The following is a 19,272-nucleotide window of genomic DNA, read 5'->3' as shown; positions in this document are numbered from 1 at the left end:
CCATACAAGTTTTACAAGTTGAAAGCAGAGAAGTCCAAAGATGCTCCCCAGCTTTGTGCCTGCGGCAGAAGGTGGAGAAAGCCAGGAGGAGTGGAAGAACCTTTGTCTTGGCAGCACCATGTGGATTCCTGAGCTGTTGACTTGCTGCAAGCTCTCAAATGGAGGCCAGGGATCAACCCCTTAAGAGACTGGGAGAGGAAAAACAGCTCAAGGGCTGTGAAGTGGCAAGATGCTTAAAAGCTGTTTTAAAAAGAAACCCATGCTCCTCCCAGAGGAGGACTGAGAAGAAGCAGGAGAGAAGAAAGAAAAGGGTTAGGCATCTTCCTGGGAAAGATCTTGTTTTCCATAGAGCTGAGGGTGCTTTGGGCTTTAAACATGTGCTGCAACTGCTGGGGCTGCCAAGGCAGGGCAGGGGGATGTCCTGCATGGGAGACAGGGCCTGCTGGGTGCAGGATATTTGTGCCCTGTCCCCTGATTCCCACAGCTACAGGGCTGAAAGCTTGGGGTGGGTGAGGTTGTTTGGACACCAGGTATTTGTTTGGACACAAGACATAAGGCTGTGTTTTTTGCATTCCTGTACTAACAACCCTGTGCTCTGGGTTTTCCCAATTTCCTGATGCTAAAGAGAGAAAAAACCATAAAGCCACAACCATGACCTCAGTAGGAATCAGGGTGTGAGAGGAAGGAGCACACACAAACTACCGCTTCTTCAACTTACAAAATGCTTCCTTTGGCTTTCATAGCTGTTCTTCCATTGCACCTTTTCCTCTTCAATATCCATTTTCCTCCCATTCAAACAGGACTTTGCTTACTGACATGGAAAGCTGTGTTTGCACCTGTGTACAAAAAGCCACCAGCAAGATCCAGCCCCACCTGACACAAAAAAGCAGCAAGATCCCTAAAGGAGCACAGCTGACAGCAGGATCACTTTTGTATTTGTGGTCAGATCTGGTTAAAGTACCAAACACAGGCAGACAGGATTTTTTCATTCATTCTCTCTCTTTAGAAACAGAAGTGAAAGACTTTAGGGTTGCCCATGTTTTTGTCCAGCAGTTAAAAGTCCTGCAGACTTTATAGAATTTTTTTTTTCTCCTTGCCACCACTGAGTTGCACCTTGAGTGGCACAAAATAGTTTTTGCAGTCCATAGGAGGTAAAATCACACTGGACACTCAAAGCAAGCAGCATTTGTAACCCACTGACCTGCAGGAAGAGAAGGGCAATCTTACCAATCGAAGCACTCATTTAGAAAAAGTTTCAGAGTCAATAAATCCTTCAATGAGGAGGAAAAAGGAGCAGCTACTCCTTTACTGCTCCTGACATAAGGCATGAGTATCTATGGTTACATCCAGGGCTGCCCAGGGGTTAAGGTCTGTCAGCTCTGGCTGATGTTATGAGCAACTCATATAATTACCAGTTTTGCATCCTTAAAAAGTCCTGTCTTCCTCTGTGAAGTAGGAAATGTCACTAAAGTCTTTTGAGGAGAAGGTTAATTTTTGAGCAACCTGGTCTAGTGGAAAGTGTCTCTGCCCATGGCAGGAGTTTGGAACCAGATGGTCTTTGAGATCCCTTACAATCCAAACCATACTATGATTTTGTGATTCAAAACAAGGCAAAGCAGATGAATTCATCCTCTAAATTACACCACAGGTAAGAAACAGCTGTGTTCACATATTAGACACAAAATCAAGTGCCACAGGGCCTGCCAGGAGCTGCCTGATCATCTCCAGCTGGCTTTCAGAAGTACCTTCTACAGCCACAACCAGAAGCCAGTGGTGATGTGTGAGGATAAACCAAACTGATGGATGAGAAAGGCACTGGGATTGCTCTTTAACTGCTCTGCAGCTTGAATAAAATCACAGCAGCACAGGGCAAGAGGGAAGTCTTCTATCCAAAGTCCTGTCTATAGGACACACCAAAAAAATTATCAAGCCCAGGTTCAAACCCATCTGTGAAGAACAAACATCTGCCCAGAGCAGTACAGCAGGAATCCAGATCTCCCAGCTGAGTCCTCTCATTGCTCAGTGACAGCAAAAGAACAGAGCACACACTGCTAGACACAATCAATCCCTGTTTGTCTTTAAGGATACCTCATCACCTAAAGGCAGGAATTCCCTAAAGAACTCCATCATTACAGTACTGTGACAGAAAGTGCTTGTGAGTGACACCAAGTCCTCCATGACCACAAGCAGCTCCTGCTTTCTTTTTTGGGAACAGGAATAGGGTTAGTCTTGCACCCAGCTAGGAGCACATTACCAGTGCCAGATGCATCCATACATGGACCTCTGCTGTGTGGATGTTCTTGCTCTCTTCCAATTTTTAGAGAATTTAAAATAATTTCTACAATTCTGGGAGCAGCTGATCTAACAGTCTTCTTATGAAGGACAAGAAAATCAGCAACAGTCAGCTTGGATTCACTATGAAGTCATGCTTGCATTAACTTTCCACAATGAAGGTCTGGCCTGGCAGGGGAGAGCTGTGGGTATTGTCTACCTGGACTTCTGTAAGCCTTCCAAACACTGTCATCTGTGAGATTCTCCTCACAAAGATGCTCTTGAAGCTGCAGGAGCAGCCACCAAAAGCTGCCTGAATGATCAGTGGCTCAGGAGCTGTGGGTGAACTCCAGGGCTCAATGCTGGGTCCAGCCCTTTAAACACCCTCATTAAAGCAAACTTGCAGATCACATGGACTGGGAGGAGTGGCAGCTACCTCAGGTCATGCTGCCACCCAGAGGGGCCTGGGCAGGCTGGGAAGAGGCTGGCAGGAACATCACGGAGCTCCATGAGAAAAGCCAAGTCCTGTTCCTAAGGAGGAACAATCCCAGGCAGGAACATGGGATTAATTCAATGTAACACAAGGTGAAAATTACTGCTCAAGGCCTCTTGCACCAAGTGCTGTGAGGACTGAAAGTTCTCACTCCCCCATTAGACTTCTGCTTGTGGAGCAAGAAGGATCTGAGAGCTTAAGATCCTCTTTGAAACCTCCCATATTTGTCTATCTTTAAGAGAACTGTATGATGTTACAACACATCTTTTCTCTTGCACAGAGGGGTAGAATACCCTGACACACTCAAATCTCCCACAGGAGCCTGGTTTCAGATAAACCTCTCCTAAGGCAACCACTTGCATAGACTGCAGCACATGAATTACATCTCCTTCTGAACTTGCTTCAGAATCCAAAGCTCAAGGCTAAGAAATCCTATTTTCTGTTGCCACAATAAAAAGCAACCAAATGGAATGTGGGTTTTGGTTGCAGAGTTGCAAGTACAGGAGAATAGGGTGTAATCCCAACTCTCCAAACCACCTTCTGCATGTCCTTGGGCAAGATATTTCTTGTTCCTGCCTCTCTCCCTCCATGGCTATTCAGACAGAAAGTTCTTTGGGGCAACAACTCTCACCTTTCATGTAAAAGTGGCAAAGCAAACTGAAGAATTTGACAATAGTAATGCTAAAAATGTTCCCTGCAAGCTCCATCTCACATTAGATTTTAGTGACTTTACTGAGCAGGCAAAGTGATAAAATAACAGGTGAAATTCAACATAGGTTAAGTGCAGAACAGTGCAGGTGAGAAAATAAATCATAACCCATGTGCTGAATGATGGGCTCTGAAATAGCTGCTACAGCTCAAAAACACCTTGGGGTTTGAACAATTAGGAAGGTAATCAAGTCACTAAATCCCCACTATTAATATAGCAGCCAGTGTTCTGAATTAAGAAGAGAACAAGGCAGTGATGCCATTGTGCAAATCCCTGCTCTTAAGACCTCAGGGTTGTTAATGCACCAGGCACCTCATTCAGCTCTGGGCTGACACGTCCTACACGTCCCTCCCAGCCTCCTGCTGGCTTCAGGACACTCAGATCTCTCTAATTCTAATCTGAATTCCCAGAAGCAATGAACAGTTCATACTTAGCCCAAGAGGAGATGCAGTTGTTCAATGTATTAGAGAATGACAGCATTTACACAGGTGCTTAAGCCAAGGAATTAAAGGTTAAATTTAGGAAATCATACCTGAAAAACACCCAGTGCTTCACTTGAAGCACTAAACCAGTAAGGTAAATGTTCCTAACAGCCCATCATCCTCTTCACTTTCTGTGAAATCAGAACCTTTTAGGGCACCACACAAAAAGAGAAACAAAAATATTATTAATGCTTCAGACCAGTCACCATGAATGTACATGACAGAGTGAGGTGGCTGCACAATATCCAGAGTGTAAAGACAAACCACCAAATAAAACTTGGTAGCTGCAAAGAGCTCCAAATTAAGTGCTGCTGAGCCTTTGGAAAGGGCACTCGCTGATGAAACAGAGGAGAAAACTGGATGTGTAAGCAGGAAGAGCTGGAGGTGTTAGATAAAAAGTTACTTGAGAAGCTACTAGAAATAGAAGTCAGTGGCAAGATTCCAGAAGAGGCAAATTTTCCAGCAGAGAAGTAAATTCAGAACCAAATATTTCAAGGTATGCAAGGTACAAACACGCCTGAGGAAGTCTGAGCCAACACACTGGGTTGAAAAACAGGGAGAAGGTGCATTTGCCAAAAAATGCTTCCTGCTAAGGAGACAAAGTCTGCCCCCAGAGCTCAGCGAGTGCCTGAACCTCTGCAGGTTTCCAGAGCTGTGCAGGTTTGCTTGCATCACCTGCTCACACACCTGGCTCCACTGTCACGTGTTTGTGCAGCCTCCACCACACAGATGGAACTCAGGGGAGCTAAATCTGCTCCAGGTTTGCCTGCTTCAGTGTCCCCCATGGTACAGAAAAACACCTCATTTATAGCAGGAATCTCCTACACAAAATACTAAATGAACAAACCCTCTCCCCTACATTTTCATGGATAAACTTTACTCCTGTCTTCAATCACAACAAGGATTTTCAGAATGAAACGGTTTAAAAATTGCCAATAAAGCCATTCTCAGCAAATGGAAAACCTTCAAGTTATCAGACTGGAAGCTGAGAAGCTGGTGCTGAAAAGCAGAACAGCTGGTTCAAGGCACACAAAACAGCCTGTGTACCTCAGGAAATACTTACAGCCTAGTCACTCAAGAGGTATTTGCTGAAACAAGAGCCATAAATATATCACATTGCTTAAAGCCAAGTCATATTTCAAGCTAAGTTCAGATCACATTCTATCTGCTACCAGTGGTTAAACTTTCTACAGCAGCCACTCAAATTATTTGAGTACTACAAGCAAACCTATGCTAATTCATAGCAGGCTAATCTGTTTTACTACACAGCAGCAAAGGCCTTAAAGTGTTGCTCAAAAACAAGGAGAAAACAAACAGCAGAGGCAGGAACAGATCTAGATTCTGGTTTTGCCCCAAGTTTTGTGGTTTGGGTGTCAGGGCTGTTCCTCTCCTCTGCTGCAGTGAGGGTGGAGCATAGGAAGTGCCCAACTCTGAGGAACTGCCCTGCCCAACACAAGAGCACAGTAAGGAAACCAACACACAGCAGGTAAAATACCAGGATTTTTAAAAAAGGATTCTGTTTTACAAGCAAATGTTTGTACAGAGGTTGGTGGAACACAAGCAGACAAAATAAGCAAAACACAAGAGCCAAGGGTTTGTCATAGAAATCTGCAGCCAAAACTCAACAAAAGGGCAAGAACTGGAGATATTCACAGCATTGAACTACAGGTCTGTCCCCCCTCCCCCCAGTCCATGTGTGTAACAGGAAAAAGACATCCAGCATCAGCTTTCACACAGCTAAAACACTCTCAGGGCTCACAGCCACTCCAGTATCTCCACAACTCTGGGTGCAATGGGGCACAGAGACAACTGCCACCACTGCAGAGTCCCCTCTTGGCAACTCTTTGTCACACACTGTTCCCAAACAAAAGGCAAACATAAAACCAGGAGCAGAGAGAGCTGTGTACTATTTTACATCTAGTTAAAACTAAGAATAGTAGTGTTTAGTAGTTTGGTTTGTCAACTCTTCAGATTTTCATGAGAACTTCCCTCCATGGCCTCCTCCTTTGAAAACTTCCACAAGCACTCCTTCCCAAAAGAAAGCCTAACTCTGATGGTATTGGACCTCAAAAATAGAAATATAAACAGAAAGAACAAATGGTTAAACAAAGTTAGTTGCCTGTGTGTGAATCAGAGAATGAGATTCTGACAGCTGCCAGATACAGGAAGGAGTTTCCCTTCTCCCTTCTAATGACCTGCAATCAGTTATCCCTGGGTATTCCAGCACAGAGCTCCTGCTAAGAGTCTTAATAATTCCCTCCTTTCTCCATTTCCCTGGATTAGTGATAAATTTTCTTTTGCTCTGTGAAGCCAGACTCAATCCTTGTTATTTCAGTCTCCATTCTGGCACAGAAGCTTTGTCCTGGAGTCAGAACAAACCAGCTGCAACTGTGCAATGACCCAAACCACTGGTGTGCAGAGATGAGGACTCAGGAGAGCAAGGCTCTAACTCTAGCAGAGACCATCAGGGAAGAGAAGATCACAGCACACAGTCCTTGTCCAAAGCTTCACACTTATTGTGGATCCAGCACAGGGACTCCATGATGAAGCACCAGAACAAAGAAAGCAGGAATAGAGACAAAGCATCTCCTCAGCAGTGGGTTTTCAACAGAGCAAAGTCACCTGAAAGCTCAAAAAAAAAAAAACCAAAAAAACCAGGATCCCCAGAGCAGAAAGCAGGAATGTGCAATTCAAAACCACACAGATGTGAATCTTACTTTCAAAGGGCTTTATATTACAAAAAACCATAAGTCACAACGAATGTGTAAAATCCATTCAATGGGGCTTGTTTCCAGTCTGCCAGGAAAGCTGCTTTTCTCTTCTTTATTCCCAGCCTACTGCTGAAAACCTGATTGCCAAAACAATGACACCTCGAGCTAGATTTTTAAAATCAAACTTGTTCTGCCAGATCCAGCACTCTGAACTTGTCCAGGTTGTAGAAACAAGCCTTCACCACTCTGCCTCCAAAGTATCTTCCATTTAGATCCACAACAGCTGGAATTGAAACAAAGAGCAGATCAGCAAGCTGCAATTCAATAAAATAAACATCTCTTTAACTAAACAGCCTGAGCAGTGAGACTGTTTAATCTCTCTACAGAAGTTAGCTCTGAGCTGCACAGGGCACAATTTAGGTTCCTACCTTTGATGGCAGATTCAACCCGTTCAAACTCTAAAAATATTCTTACAGCTTCATCATCAGGGGCACCAGGGATCTGAAACAAAACAAAAACCCCAAGCCATAAGTAATTAAAACAGTAGTGAGAACACTGTTTTCAATTGCTTTCCTTCACAAAGGCAGTGAAAGAACGAAATAAAAAGGTTCCAAAAACAAAATACTCAAGTGGTTTTTACACAGTTGCTATTGTTAGAAGCTTGTATCTTACAGATACAGAAAATCCAGAATTCCAACACAGTAAAGGACCCTGAGAGAGCTTCTATGTGTGCCTCTCTTAGGCAGGAACACTCCAGGTGTGAGGGATGAGTGCCCAGTTTGCTTTCAGAGCAGCCAAAAATAGAGACAGATTATCTCTTACCTCAAAGATGACACATTTCCCAACCTTGCCATATTTCTCACATTCCTCCTTAGTTTCAACTTCAAGGTCTTCATCCACCTCCCCAGCACCAACCATGTTCTGAAAGTCAAAAACAAACCCAACTCACTGCATGGAGTCTGTGCAGGTGATTGTGTAGACAAATCACAGATGCTCTGTGAACTGTGACCACAAACACTTTAAAAGCTTAACAGCTACAGGAGGAGACAGTTCCCTGTCCAAAGGCAAGGGAACTGCCCAAATTAAAGCAGTGTTGATTTAAAATCACAGCCTGTACCCCAGAAGTCACATAATTCCTCCAGAACACAGAACACTGTGGGTGCAGGCCAGAACCATTTGAACTGTGCAGAGTTTTGTATCAGGAACAGAGATTTAAACATTTCAGCACCAAGACACATCCCCTTACTCCCAACTCACCCTCAGTAAGACCACTTTAGTTGGGCATTTCAGGATCTCAGTTAAGGGGTTGGAATCTGCCTTCTTGCCTGTTTCTGTTTGAAGACAAAACAGTGAATAATGGTATAATTTAAGATTAAAGCTCAATTAGGGACTTTTATCAGAATCTTATTGATCAAATGGAATAAAAGCTACAAAATGTACTTTCATATCGGTGAGGAATAGTTACTCACAACTTGTAGCTACCTGGAATGACAGTAAGCAGAAAAATAAATTCCAAAGGTGTGAATTCAGCAGTAACACTGACAATGTACTACTTCTGAGAGGGAAATAATTCCTAAGCTCAGAATTGTATCACAAGAACTACGAGTATTCTGACTTCTACCACTTGTGCTCAGAAGCCTGGATGTTGTCTCAAGATCAGACAAGAGCAGGAAAATGAGAGCAATATCAACAGGATGTGACAGGGAAAAAGCTACAGGGGCAGAGCAGGATCAGCCCTGGAAGTGAAGATGCTTCCCCAACACTAAAAGAGGACAACTGATGGAGGAAGGGAAGGATGAGCTAAAAAAATGCATACAGAATCACTCTACACAAAGATAAAAAAATATAAATTTCCACAAGAACAAATATGACTCATTTTCCCAACTCCAATGTTTTCAACAAGGACAGATTGTAAACAGAAACCCAGGAGCTTCATTTCTCACACTCTTGGTGCAGGACACAATTACCTTTTTCTGTAGATTCACCAACAATGATCTTGCCACCCCTCTTGCTTGTTTTCTCTACTGACAGTGCTGTGCTGAGCCCCTGTTCATGTTTGCCCAGTCCCTGGCCCTCTCTGAAACCATATTTCTGCATGATTTTGTGAGCTACTGTCCCCCTGCAATGAGAAAAAGAAAAAAAATTCATAAAGGTTCTTCCACAAAACATTAACGCTGCATTTCTCCTGAGTGCTCAAATATCCTACCTCCTAAAACTGCCTTACACAGGGGCAGAAAGTACAGGAGCTTCTACAACTTACATGATTTTTTGTCTAAGCAAAAGGCTAAAAAGGCTAAAAAGTCTGGCTATGTAATGCTGAAAGATTAAAGCACTAAGTCACAGAAGAAATAGCCAATTGTGTGGTCAAAGTAAGGCAGGTCAGGTCAGATTTTTAGCCCTTCCTTCAATGAAGTCAGGGTTCCATGGTAATACTAATTAGAGGTGGTGGCAATACACAAGCTGGTCCAACTGTACCAAGTTTGGTTATCTTTTTCTGGACAATTTAAAAAAACCCCATCAAACCCAAAAATGAGGTCTCCAAGCTGTTTTTAGCTATAGATTCACCTTCATTTGTTGCCAGAGTAGTTGACACAACATCACATACAAGGCAGGAAAGTAAATGGGCAGATTTGCAGCCACAGCTGCTACATTCATGCAAAATACACTCTGAATTTTACAACAAAGCACAGCTGAAATGATTTGAAATATCAATTTGCTGGTATGTAGCTAATTTAAGAGAAAGCTGGAAAAGCAACCTAAAGAACTAACATGCCACCTGTGTTTTCAAGTACACTTCAGTGGCATAAACACTTTATGGTGGAGTGTGGCTTAAAAGCACAGCCTTGAATGCAACCACCTCAGGAGTGTTTTTCCCAATCCTGTCAATCCACATTTTTTCCTCTGTCCTGCCAGTTTGGACTGTCTGAACTCAGACTAACCCCACACATGCAATGGGTTGTGCTCTTCTCTCCTGACAAACTATTTCAGGCTTTTGGTTTCCACCACCTTCCAATGCCTTTTTCCACAAAAAGTGCAGGAGTCACTGGTTGATTTACCCCATGTTGGCAAGGAAAGAGTTGCTGGGTCCTGTGGGGGAACGAGGTCTCTCTGGCTCATCATACACTGGGGGAGGAATTGCTGCTTTGGAAGAAGGTGCCCGAGGTCTTGACTCCTCCTCATATGGGAATGATGCTACAGCTGGAAAAAACAGAGACATTTGGGTTTTTTTCAATAAAATCCTAACAAACTATGAAAAGGTTTTACAGATACATTTGGGTTTTTTTCAATAAAATCCTAACAAACTATGAAAAGGTTTTACACATAAATCCAAATCAGAAGAATGTTTCCTTTGCACATTCTGTTTTGACATCCCCTCACTTCTCTCTCTAAAACAACATCTGAGTTATTCTGGGTTTTCCTTATTGGATATAGATTGGATTTGAATCCAATCCAATATAGAATCTATATCCTCATTAGATATAGATTTCCACAGCTCTAGAATGCATTCATTAACCTCTTATTAAATGGAGAAAAAGAACATTAAGAAACCACCTGCACTACAAAGAGATTATCCAGAGGACAAACTCTCATTCACCAGGAAGAGAATTAAGACAAAAATGGATCAATGCACACAACTCAAGGCCCAAGGACTGTAATAAAAATACACTGCACATTTGCAGAGAAATCAGTCTATTAAAAAGAATGAATGCAACTCATCTCACTGGAAATTTCTGAACTGCAGCTATTCCTGGAGATGGATCTGGATATCTCAATCATACTGGTTAGATTATTAAATCACCTTCCACTGACAAGTCAAATACCAAAATGAAAATTAAAAAAGCCTACTAGAACACTAGAAAAAAAATCAGACTGACCTAATTTCAGAATATTTTCTTGTACACTAGCTCTTGTATCTTATCAAATAAAAGGTCAGACATCAAGTTTGAGGATATAATATGAGGAAAAATAATTCCTATTTAAACAGAAGATGGACTGGACTATGGGACTTTTGCTACACCAATATTTTCTTGTTTTCTTCCAGCCTGGATTTGAGCACCAACTAAGAAGCAGTACAAAGATTTCCTTGTCACATTTTAAAAACTCTCCCCTTAAGGATATTTCTATTTCCAGCCTATATTTACTTTTCCTTGACACTGATTAATTGCTCTTAATTATTTACCCAAAACAATGTCTTTCTCTTTTGACTGTTTATACATATCAAATGCTTTCACTGTATCATTCACTTAAGTTCTGAGGTACTTTCTACATTTTAATCTTGTCATAAATACAATGAGGACTCTTAAAAAAAATTTGTGTGCATAAGATTTTTTTCTTATTATTAAGCAGAAACATACTGGTAATTGCTTTAAATTTCAAAATTTTACAGCAGTTAGACATGGAAAAAAATAAAGGAATGGTTTTGTTCCTCTAGCAGGATGATGCCATCTCGTGGACAACTGAGATCCTCACACCACCACTGCACACAAATCTCTTCAGCTAAACTGCATCCTGGAAAAACTTATAAAATTCTGTCTCTAGTGCAAAAGTCCTTTAGAAAAGATACTCACTAAGTACCTCCTCAAGGAAAGAGCAATGGAAAAATTCCTTCTCCAGACTGTGGAGGTTTCTAATCTACCCAGAGAAACCTGCCTATGATATTTCTTTCATATCAGAAGTGGCACATGGTTGTAAGAGCCCAGTTTGCCAAGCCACTTGTCCAGCAGTACAGAAAGATTTCTTCAGCACAGAGATGTGAAGCAGGGCAGCATCACAGGTCCCCCACAGCCTCCCCCCACGAACAAAGAACTTGTTCATGTCCTGCTGCTACAAAGAATCCAACGGGAAAAGCAGGAGGAATTAACTAAATAGAAAGTTGAGCAGGAAATGAACACTGCTGGGTTCAGAGGAAAGGATTTTGGAGTACTCACGTTCTTTGTCCTTCTCCACAAGAGAAGTGGGTGGTGCAATGGCAGCTCCTCCCATACCTGTGAGCAAGAACACAACACATTTGGAGGATATCACAACAGACTTGAATTATTTACTGTAACTTTGATGCTGAAAGACAATAAAGACTAATTTTGTTTATGCAAAGACTTATTTCTGACCCACATCATCTGACAAGCTCTAAGGGCACTGATGTAACAGATGCAGGAATGAAAAGCTGCAATAGTGAAAACTCAGATTCCCACAGACTGATTTATGTCATACCTCATCCCTTCCCTGGAACCTACACCATGCAGAAACTTACAACAGGTATACAAACTAAGGTTAAACAGAGGTATTTCCACAAGTAATTTGGCTGCCACCTGGCTCCATGGAAAAATACCAGTATTCTACATTCTGTTATGTTGTAATAAAATGCCTTTATTCCAAAGGCTCAGAATTAACAGTGTACTCAAGTGAGGACAGAGAAATCCATGAAACAGGACTGTGAATTCCCCTCCCTCTTTTTCTCCTCCTTCCACTCCAGAACCATAAGCAGGTCCTTACTTCTTTTCCGTCTCTCCCTCTCATAATCTTCATCTTCATCAGAATCTGGGTCTGGTCGTCTTGAAAAGCCACTGGCTTCATGTCTGTCCTTACGCCTTCTAGGAGACACAGCAAGTCAGGATGAGAAACCATGGAAGTTAAATTTTGCTTTTCATTTGTGATCCCACCTCTGCAGGGTGAATTATTCTGCTCCATCCAACTGGCATTAACACATTTCCCATGAAAGTGCAAGTTAACACCTTCACCATTTGTTTCTTTGCTTTTACCATCATGGGGCATTCTTGGGCAAACAGAAGATGGATCTAAGTCAAGATTATTTTCTACTTGCAAGTGAGCCAAGAAGAATGCTCACTTGCAAGTAGAAAAAGCCAAGGAGGAAGAATCTGAATAAATCTTGTCCAAACAGAACAGAGACTGAATGGAATAGGCCCTGCATGGAAGAGAGAGCAAGGTTACAGACATTAATTAATCAATCACCCTGCTTTGGACAGAACCCCTTTTACATTTCCCATCACAGACTACACAGACCAGTATCATTTACTGAATAAAAAAATATCCTCATGCTTAAACATCAGATTGTTGAGACACTTGCTTAGCAATTAAAATAAGATTCAGGAATAATTTCTAATAAGAAGTGAGGAATGCTTCAAGATTTGTTTGCACTTCAGCTGTTCTCTGATGTGATCAGGAAATTGCTCATTTTAATACAACAAAAAGGAAAAGCACTTTTCCTTAAAAGTTAAGTGTACAAATGAAATCTTGCTCCTAGCACAGCCACCAAAACTGTGCTAAAGGATGACAAAAACAGATTTACTGTGGAACCACACAGAATTTCTGAATCTCTACCCTATGAAATCAAAACAAATGCCCAGCCTGAACTTCCAAAGCACACATCTGATGAAGGTTTGGCTGAGATTGTTTCCCTGCTTGAAATCAGAATTTGTTATGTATTTTTCACCTCTTTTCTCTAATGTTTATATGTATAAAAATATAACTGAAGAGCAGTCAAAGCTGAAGCTGTGGGAATGACATCCCAGATTCCTGAGGTCTTGCATGCCAGGAGGGCAGAGCCTCAGGCATTCCTTCTTCATCAAAACAACAAAGTTAAAACCATGAGAAGACAGAGAAGACCCAATGACTAGAGATATTAATCTCCACAATCTAAACAGGGCAGCAGAACTGTAATTCCAGATGATTCATACTGTGATGAGGATGGTTTATTCACTTCACTTGAAATGAGCCAATGTGATCTTCTGCATGGCTGGCAGACATTTTACCACTTACAACAATCAGATACTGCATCTGCATTCAACTTCCTTAACATGATTACAGAGATTTCTTATTTCAGGGAAAGGGCATTAAAAATAAAGCAGTATTTTCTTTTGTTCAGAGACAACAGATTAATAAACATATAATTAACTTACTTAATAATTAAATTAGTGATTGCAGAGTAATAAAAAAGGAAATGCAGTTATGCCTCTCAAAGGCTGTACTAGCTACATTTAAAACTGAATGCATCCATGGATCAGTTTGTAGTTTTTAGAAGCAGAAAGGATGGCTCCATCACTGAGTGCTGAAGAAGTTTTTCTGTAGTCAGGTGACAATGACATCAAATACTCTAAAACACCTGCAAGGTCAAAGTCTGCTAACAATGCATGAAATACTCAAATATTGCTGCTATTATTGAAACAAAGTAAATTTAGAATAATTTTGACAAGGGACTTGCAAAGCTGATAATTCTTATTGTTTTTGCACTATTTAGTGATTTTTACCAAGAGCATTAAAACCTATTAATGAAAAGACTGCTCTTGTTTCTACAAGCATGCAGTATTCACACTCTCAGAACCTCCAAGAATGTAGAGAGATAAAATTAAATAAACTGACATGGTTATTTTGATACTATGTCAAGCCTCTAAACAAAAGCCTTACTTTTCTCTCTCCTCAATCTCCTTCTGCCTCTCCAGCTCCCGCTGCCGCTGCCGCTCCTCCCTCTGACGTTTCACCACCTTCTCGTAGTCATTTGGGAACATGGGATCATACTCATCTGCCAGGGGAATCAACACATCTCCTGCAGAAAAACCACTGGGGACAGGATCCTGGAAAAAAGAGAAATTCTTTTTTGAGCTGAGATCTGAAAACAACACACAGCTGGAAAGGAAAAATTTAACGCTTCTGATTCCTTCTGTAACGTCGGGTAATATCCTAATCCCACTGGTGCTGGAAGAAATCTTGGTTTTATTTAAACCTAACATTTCATCCGGTCTCCCATTACATGAAATTTTTCTCCATGAAGAAAGAACCACCCCCTCCCCTTGCAAAATGCAAAGCAGCAGGGACAGGAATTTTTCAAACCCCATTAATGCATTATTAGAAGTTTTATGACATCTTGTTCCTGCAACCATCTGCAGGGTCCTCCCACACAATCTCATCAGGCTTTTTATCAGCTGCTATTAATGCAATACCAACAGAGGCACACAGACTGTTCTCTAATCTGAAAGAACCATTTCAGAACTTTTCCCTTGAAAAAGCTGCAGGGAAAGTTTCTCTTGATTCCTTACCAGGAGAAATTAATTTAAAAGGTTAGGTGGCTTTAGCTCTTTTATTTATCAGTTGATTGTTATACAGGTCCAGTTCCAACACTGGTGCAAACACAATTATAGTTATTATTTAGCTGCCCAAATTGCTGTCTTGCCAAGTAATTTGAAGGATTCTAGGATTCTAAGATGTCCAGGATTCTAAGAACACTTTTTTATAACTGCACATTAACCATGGTAATTCCATGCTGCACCACACGTAAGTCTGAATGAAGTTGAAATGTTAATTAAAAACTCTCAGCAGAGGAAGATATTCTCAGAAAATAATCAGTTTTTTGACCAATAGGAAACACTCAACTTCCAAAACATCTGGAACTTTCAGCTGCCCTGGGCTTACCTTCAGCCCAGCTGCCACGTGAGGGGGAGTGTCCACGATCTGTCTCTCATCAGAGGAGCTGCCTCGTTTCAGGTCAATCACTGGAGCAAGGACTGTGGTTTGTTTTGTTCTCTGACTCTGCAAAAACCACCAAAACACACAATGTCTAAAAAAGATAAAGCAGTTTTCTAAAAATCAGCTTGCTTGATATACTTGGCTGTAGGTGAATAGTCCTAGGTTTTGACTGAGAGCAGAAACACACAATAAAAATTCATCCAATCACTTCAGGTGAGTTTGAACTGGGTTAGTTTCTAAGAAACTCAGATTTATTCCAAAGAGCTACTGTTCTTCCAATTTATCATCAGATAAAATATTCTAAACTCTTCTGAACTCTTGAGTTTTCTAATCCTGTCCTGTTCTTCTGTTGGGCTATGGATACACTGCCCATCAGTTACATGGACAAAGAGTATAACAAATACAGCAGCCAGTAAATTTCATCCATGCAGTTTGTTCCAATTATCAACCAAATCCTGCCCCCAATTTCAGCAGCATAAATCAGGAGTAATTCCTGTGAAAAAATGCTGTGGCTACTTAGGTATCTGCCATCAGAGTTACTGCTTTTTTTAATTAAGTAATTTCACAACAGAACCTACAGAGCCCAAAGAGCATTTGCACCCTGCCTGAACCAAAATATCAACACTGCTCAAAGAAAAAGGGTGAAATATAAAGAAGCAGCAATAAAAAGAGAAAATGGCTCTGTCACAGTCTAATAAGAATCAGCTGGCACTCCTCCTTTTCATCTACTCTGGAAATATTTGCTGTAAAATTTCTAATACATAATGATTTGCAGGTTAGCACCAACAGCCTTTAAATAACAACCATAAATGATGTAAACATGTAAATAATCAGTCATAGAGTGACCCCTACTTACATTAAAAAAAATAATTTTATACAGCTGAATCTCATTATCTTTAAAGCTAAACTTGAAGATCAGCTTTTGGCTCTGCTGGCTAAAAGCTCAGGGGTTTGCAGCACATACATCAGTGCTTCCTTCAGTTTTAATTTTGAAACACTTCCTCTAAGAAAAATGAATTTTCCCTTTTTCCCCTTCAGCTTTGCCAAGCTCTTTGCTACAAACTCACAGACAAATGCCAGCAAAATGACCTGATTATCAAATCAGTATTCTGAGGTCACAAACACAATGCACTGAACATGAAAGAAGTCTGAAAAACAGGAAGGGACTGTACCTTTGCTTGTGTGAGAGCTGCTTTCTTCACCTGCAGCTGAGACTGCAGCAGTTTGAAATTCTTGGACCAGCCTTCTGTTTTGGAATCGCTGGTCTCAACCCCCAAGTCATCGTAGAGTGACATTTTCTCTTCAGTTTAAAACTGAAAGACAAAAGGAAAAAAAAAAAACTTCAAATGACACCATAAATCTATTTCCAGGTTATTTGCTAATAGTTTGAGTACCCCACCTTTTATTTCACTTTTCCTAAAGCCAGAGAAAAGTGGCCTTTTTCTGGCTAGTGGTCAATATACAAAACTAGAGCAAAGCTGTATAAAAGTAACAGTTTGAAAGGTGATGAGAACTGCTCAAGAATTAATTGAATCCTGCAGAGGTTTATGAACAATTAGGGCTTAATAGCAAGAAGTTTACTGCAAAAAGAAAAGGTTTTTGAGGATTATCTGGCTTTGGGATGAACACAGAGGGGGTTATAAAGGCACAGATGCACGGGATGAGGACAGGTTGTTGCAGGAATTCCCACCTGCCACAGGGCAGTGGGATTTTGGCAGCAGGACCGATGCTATCCAGGGGGAGACAGCACGCACTGGGGAACCACAGAATCAATCAAGGCAGGAAAGATCTCTGCGATCAAGTCCAAATCTTGTCTGAGGATCAGCTTGTCACCCAGACCAGAGCACTCAGTGCCACATCCATTTTTAAGTTGGACATCTCCAGGGATGGAAACTTCACCACCTCCCTGGGCAGTCTGCTCCAAACCTTAACCACCCTTTCTGACAAGAAATTCTTCCTAATGTCCAACCTGAACCTCCCCTGGCACAGCTTGATGCCATCTCCTCTTGTCCTGTCGCTTGTTACCTGTGAGCTAAGCCCGACCCCCTCTGACTGTCCCCTCCTGTCAGGGACTTGTGGAGAGCGAGAAATTCCCCCTGAGCCTCCTCTGCTCCAGGCTGAGCCCCCCCAGCAACTCCTCCTCGCACCGGTGCTCCAGACCCGGATGGATGGATGGATGGATGGATGGCGCTGTCACCGCGGGAAGGGACAAGGCAGCGAGGCACAGGAGCTGTCCCCACGATAAAAGGAAGGGCAGGCTGCGACCTCCGTCACTCTGAGAACAGAGGGGGCAAAGCAGGCCCTGACGCCCCCCCCACCTTCCACACAAGCCCGGAGCCGTCCCAGGAGCCGCCGAGCGTGGCACACCCACCCTGCGCTGCCCTCCCACACCCCTCAGGGCCCGCAGCCGCCTCCCCACACGGCCGGGCCGGGCCCGGAGCCGCCGCTCACCCGTCCCGGCGCCGCCGCCGCCATGAGCCGGCGCTGAGCCCGCCGGGAAGGGCCGCGCCTGCGCACTGCGCCCCGCGCCGCCGCCGCCACAGCGCCCCCCGGCGGCGGGAGGAGGGAGCGGCAGCGCCGCCATTGCCGCCCCTCACGGCCGTTCTGAGGGGATGGGAGGGCGGCACGGCAAATCCCGGGAATGGGAGAGGCGGCACGGCAAATAACACAGCAGTCAGGCTGGGAGGGCGACAGGGAGTGCAGGAGGCGGGTGGAATGCTGTCCCCGCCCCAGCTGCCCTCGCGGAAGATAAGCCCGGGTTCCTTCGGGTTCTCACGGTGCGCGCCAAGTGTGATTTGCGCTCTCGGAGGTTTTATTTGCTCATAGAATCCCTGAACCACGTCCGAAGGAGGCCATGGGGATGGGGAAGGGTTTGGAGGGGAAGCCCTGAGGGCGCTTGGGTTGTTTAGGAGCACTGGACAGCCTCACTGGAATCTTCAGCGTCCCCCCGAGAGCGGGGGGCAGGCGCTGCTCTCTGTGGTGACAGTGACAGGAGCCGAGGGCAGGGCTGGACTTATACCAGCACTGTTTGCTCTGGATGTTCGGTGTGAAAAATGCGTGTATTTTATGATTGGCTTTTCGCAAACACTAAAATGAATATTATATGTGTTGTGTTAGAAAGTAATGCTGTATTAATTCTCTTAAGTAGTGTGTTAAATATAGTTTTGGGTTATTAAAAAATGTTAAAATAGAAACTGTGCTATGTAGGATACTTTTTTTAAAGAAAGGACTCACAGCGAGATAGCAGCCACAGGACACCTGAATCTTTCAGAGAAAAAGAATTTATTGCTCCATTATCAGAAGAAACGAACTTCCTGCCTCGAAGGCGCTGTTAGGATTCAGAGGAAGAAGCTGACACTGACCAGACAGAATCCTCTGTTTGAATGGAATTTATTCATCATATATGAGATGTGTGAATATGCAACAGGTTGTTGTTTTTAAGGGTTAATCCTTTGTTAATTGGGTCCTTTTTTGAGCTTGTGCTGCCCAGAAAAAGGTACCCAGACTGTCTGTAACTCTTTGTCTCTATTGTCTCTATTGTCCTAATTAAAATTATCCAAATTATTAATACTCTAATTGTATTACTATTTTTATAACAATTTTATTACTATTAACCTTTTAAAATTTTAAAAACAAGTGATTGGTGTTTTTCACATCCTGTTATAATTTTACATACCGTGTTTCTAACTCCTGAATTAAGCTGTGTGTGGAGGTACCAGTCATTGGATTTTCTGGGTCTGGATTGAAGGCACTTGAGATGGCAGTTCATGTTCAGACTCAAATGTTTATTATTTCTTATCAGTAAAACAGTCTCACTGCTGTGAGTTGGGCAGCTTTTCATTAGAAGGCACAAAAGGATCCCAAAGAGCTGCAATGTGGACTTTTCTGCCCAATTACAAAACACCACCCAAACCCATGGAGAAGGAGGAAGAAGAAGCATGAAGAAGAAACCCAGGATGACACCCTGTGCCCTTCCATCTACAACATACTAAAAATCCCAAAACCTCAATTTCTCACCAAGTGATACAGCTACACTGCTGTCCATAATCTATTTCACACTTTTGTGGATTCCAGTCTGTCTTGAAGTCTGGGAAACTTTCTCCATGGATGAGGGTCAGAGTCAGTGCTCCC

At 42.5% G+C, this 19,272-nt stretch overlaps 1 protein-coding gene across 1 annotated transcript; it reads right to left on the bottom strand.

The window, feature by feature from the left end:
- Positions 1–5,442: 5,442 nt before the first annotated feature.
- RBM17 (RNA binding motif protein 17) lies at positions 5,443–17,653 on the bottom strand. Its single transcript, XM_058022392.1, has 12 exons — positions 17,593–17,653; positions 16,314–16,454; positions 15,088–15,204; positions 14,086–14,252; positions 12,157–12,254; positions 11,595–11,651; positions 9,723–9,864; positions 8,634–8,785; positions 7,924–7,997; positions 7,489–7,587; positions 7,095–7,167; positions 5,443–6,949 (listed from the first exon to the last, which is right to left on the bottom strand). Exons 2-12 carry the CDS (start codon positions 16,434–16,436, stop codon positions 6,846–6,848), a joined length of 1,206 nt encoding a protein of 401 aa, XP_057878375.1. The 5' UTR covers positions 16,437–16,454; positions 17,593–17,653; the 3' UTR covers positions 5,443–6,845.
- Positions 17,654–19,272: the final 1,619 nt, after the last annotated feature.

This window comes from Melospiza georgiana, chromosome 4, assembly GCF_028018845.1.
Source record: "Melospiza georgiana isolate bMelGeo1 chromosome 4, bMelGeo1.pri, whole genome shotgun sequence".
NCBI lineage: Eukaryota > Metazoa > Chordata > Aves > Passeriformes > Passerellidae > Melospiza > Melospiza georgiana.
This window is presented reverse-complemented; position numbering and strand designations above follow the sequence as displayed.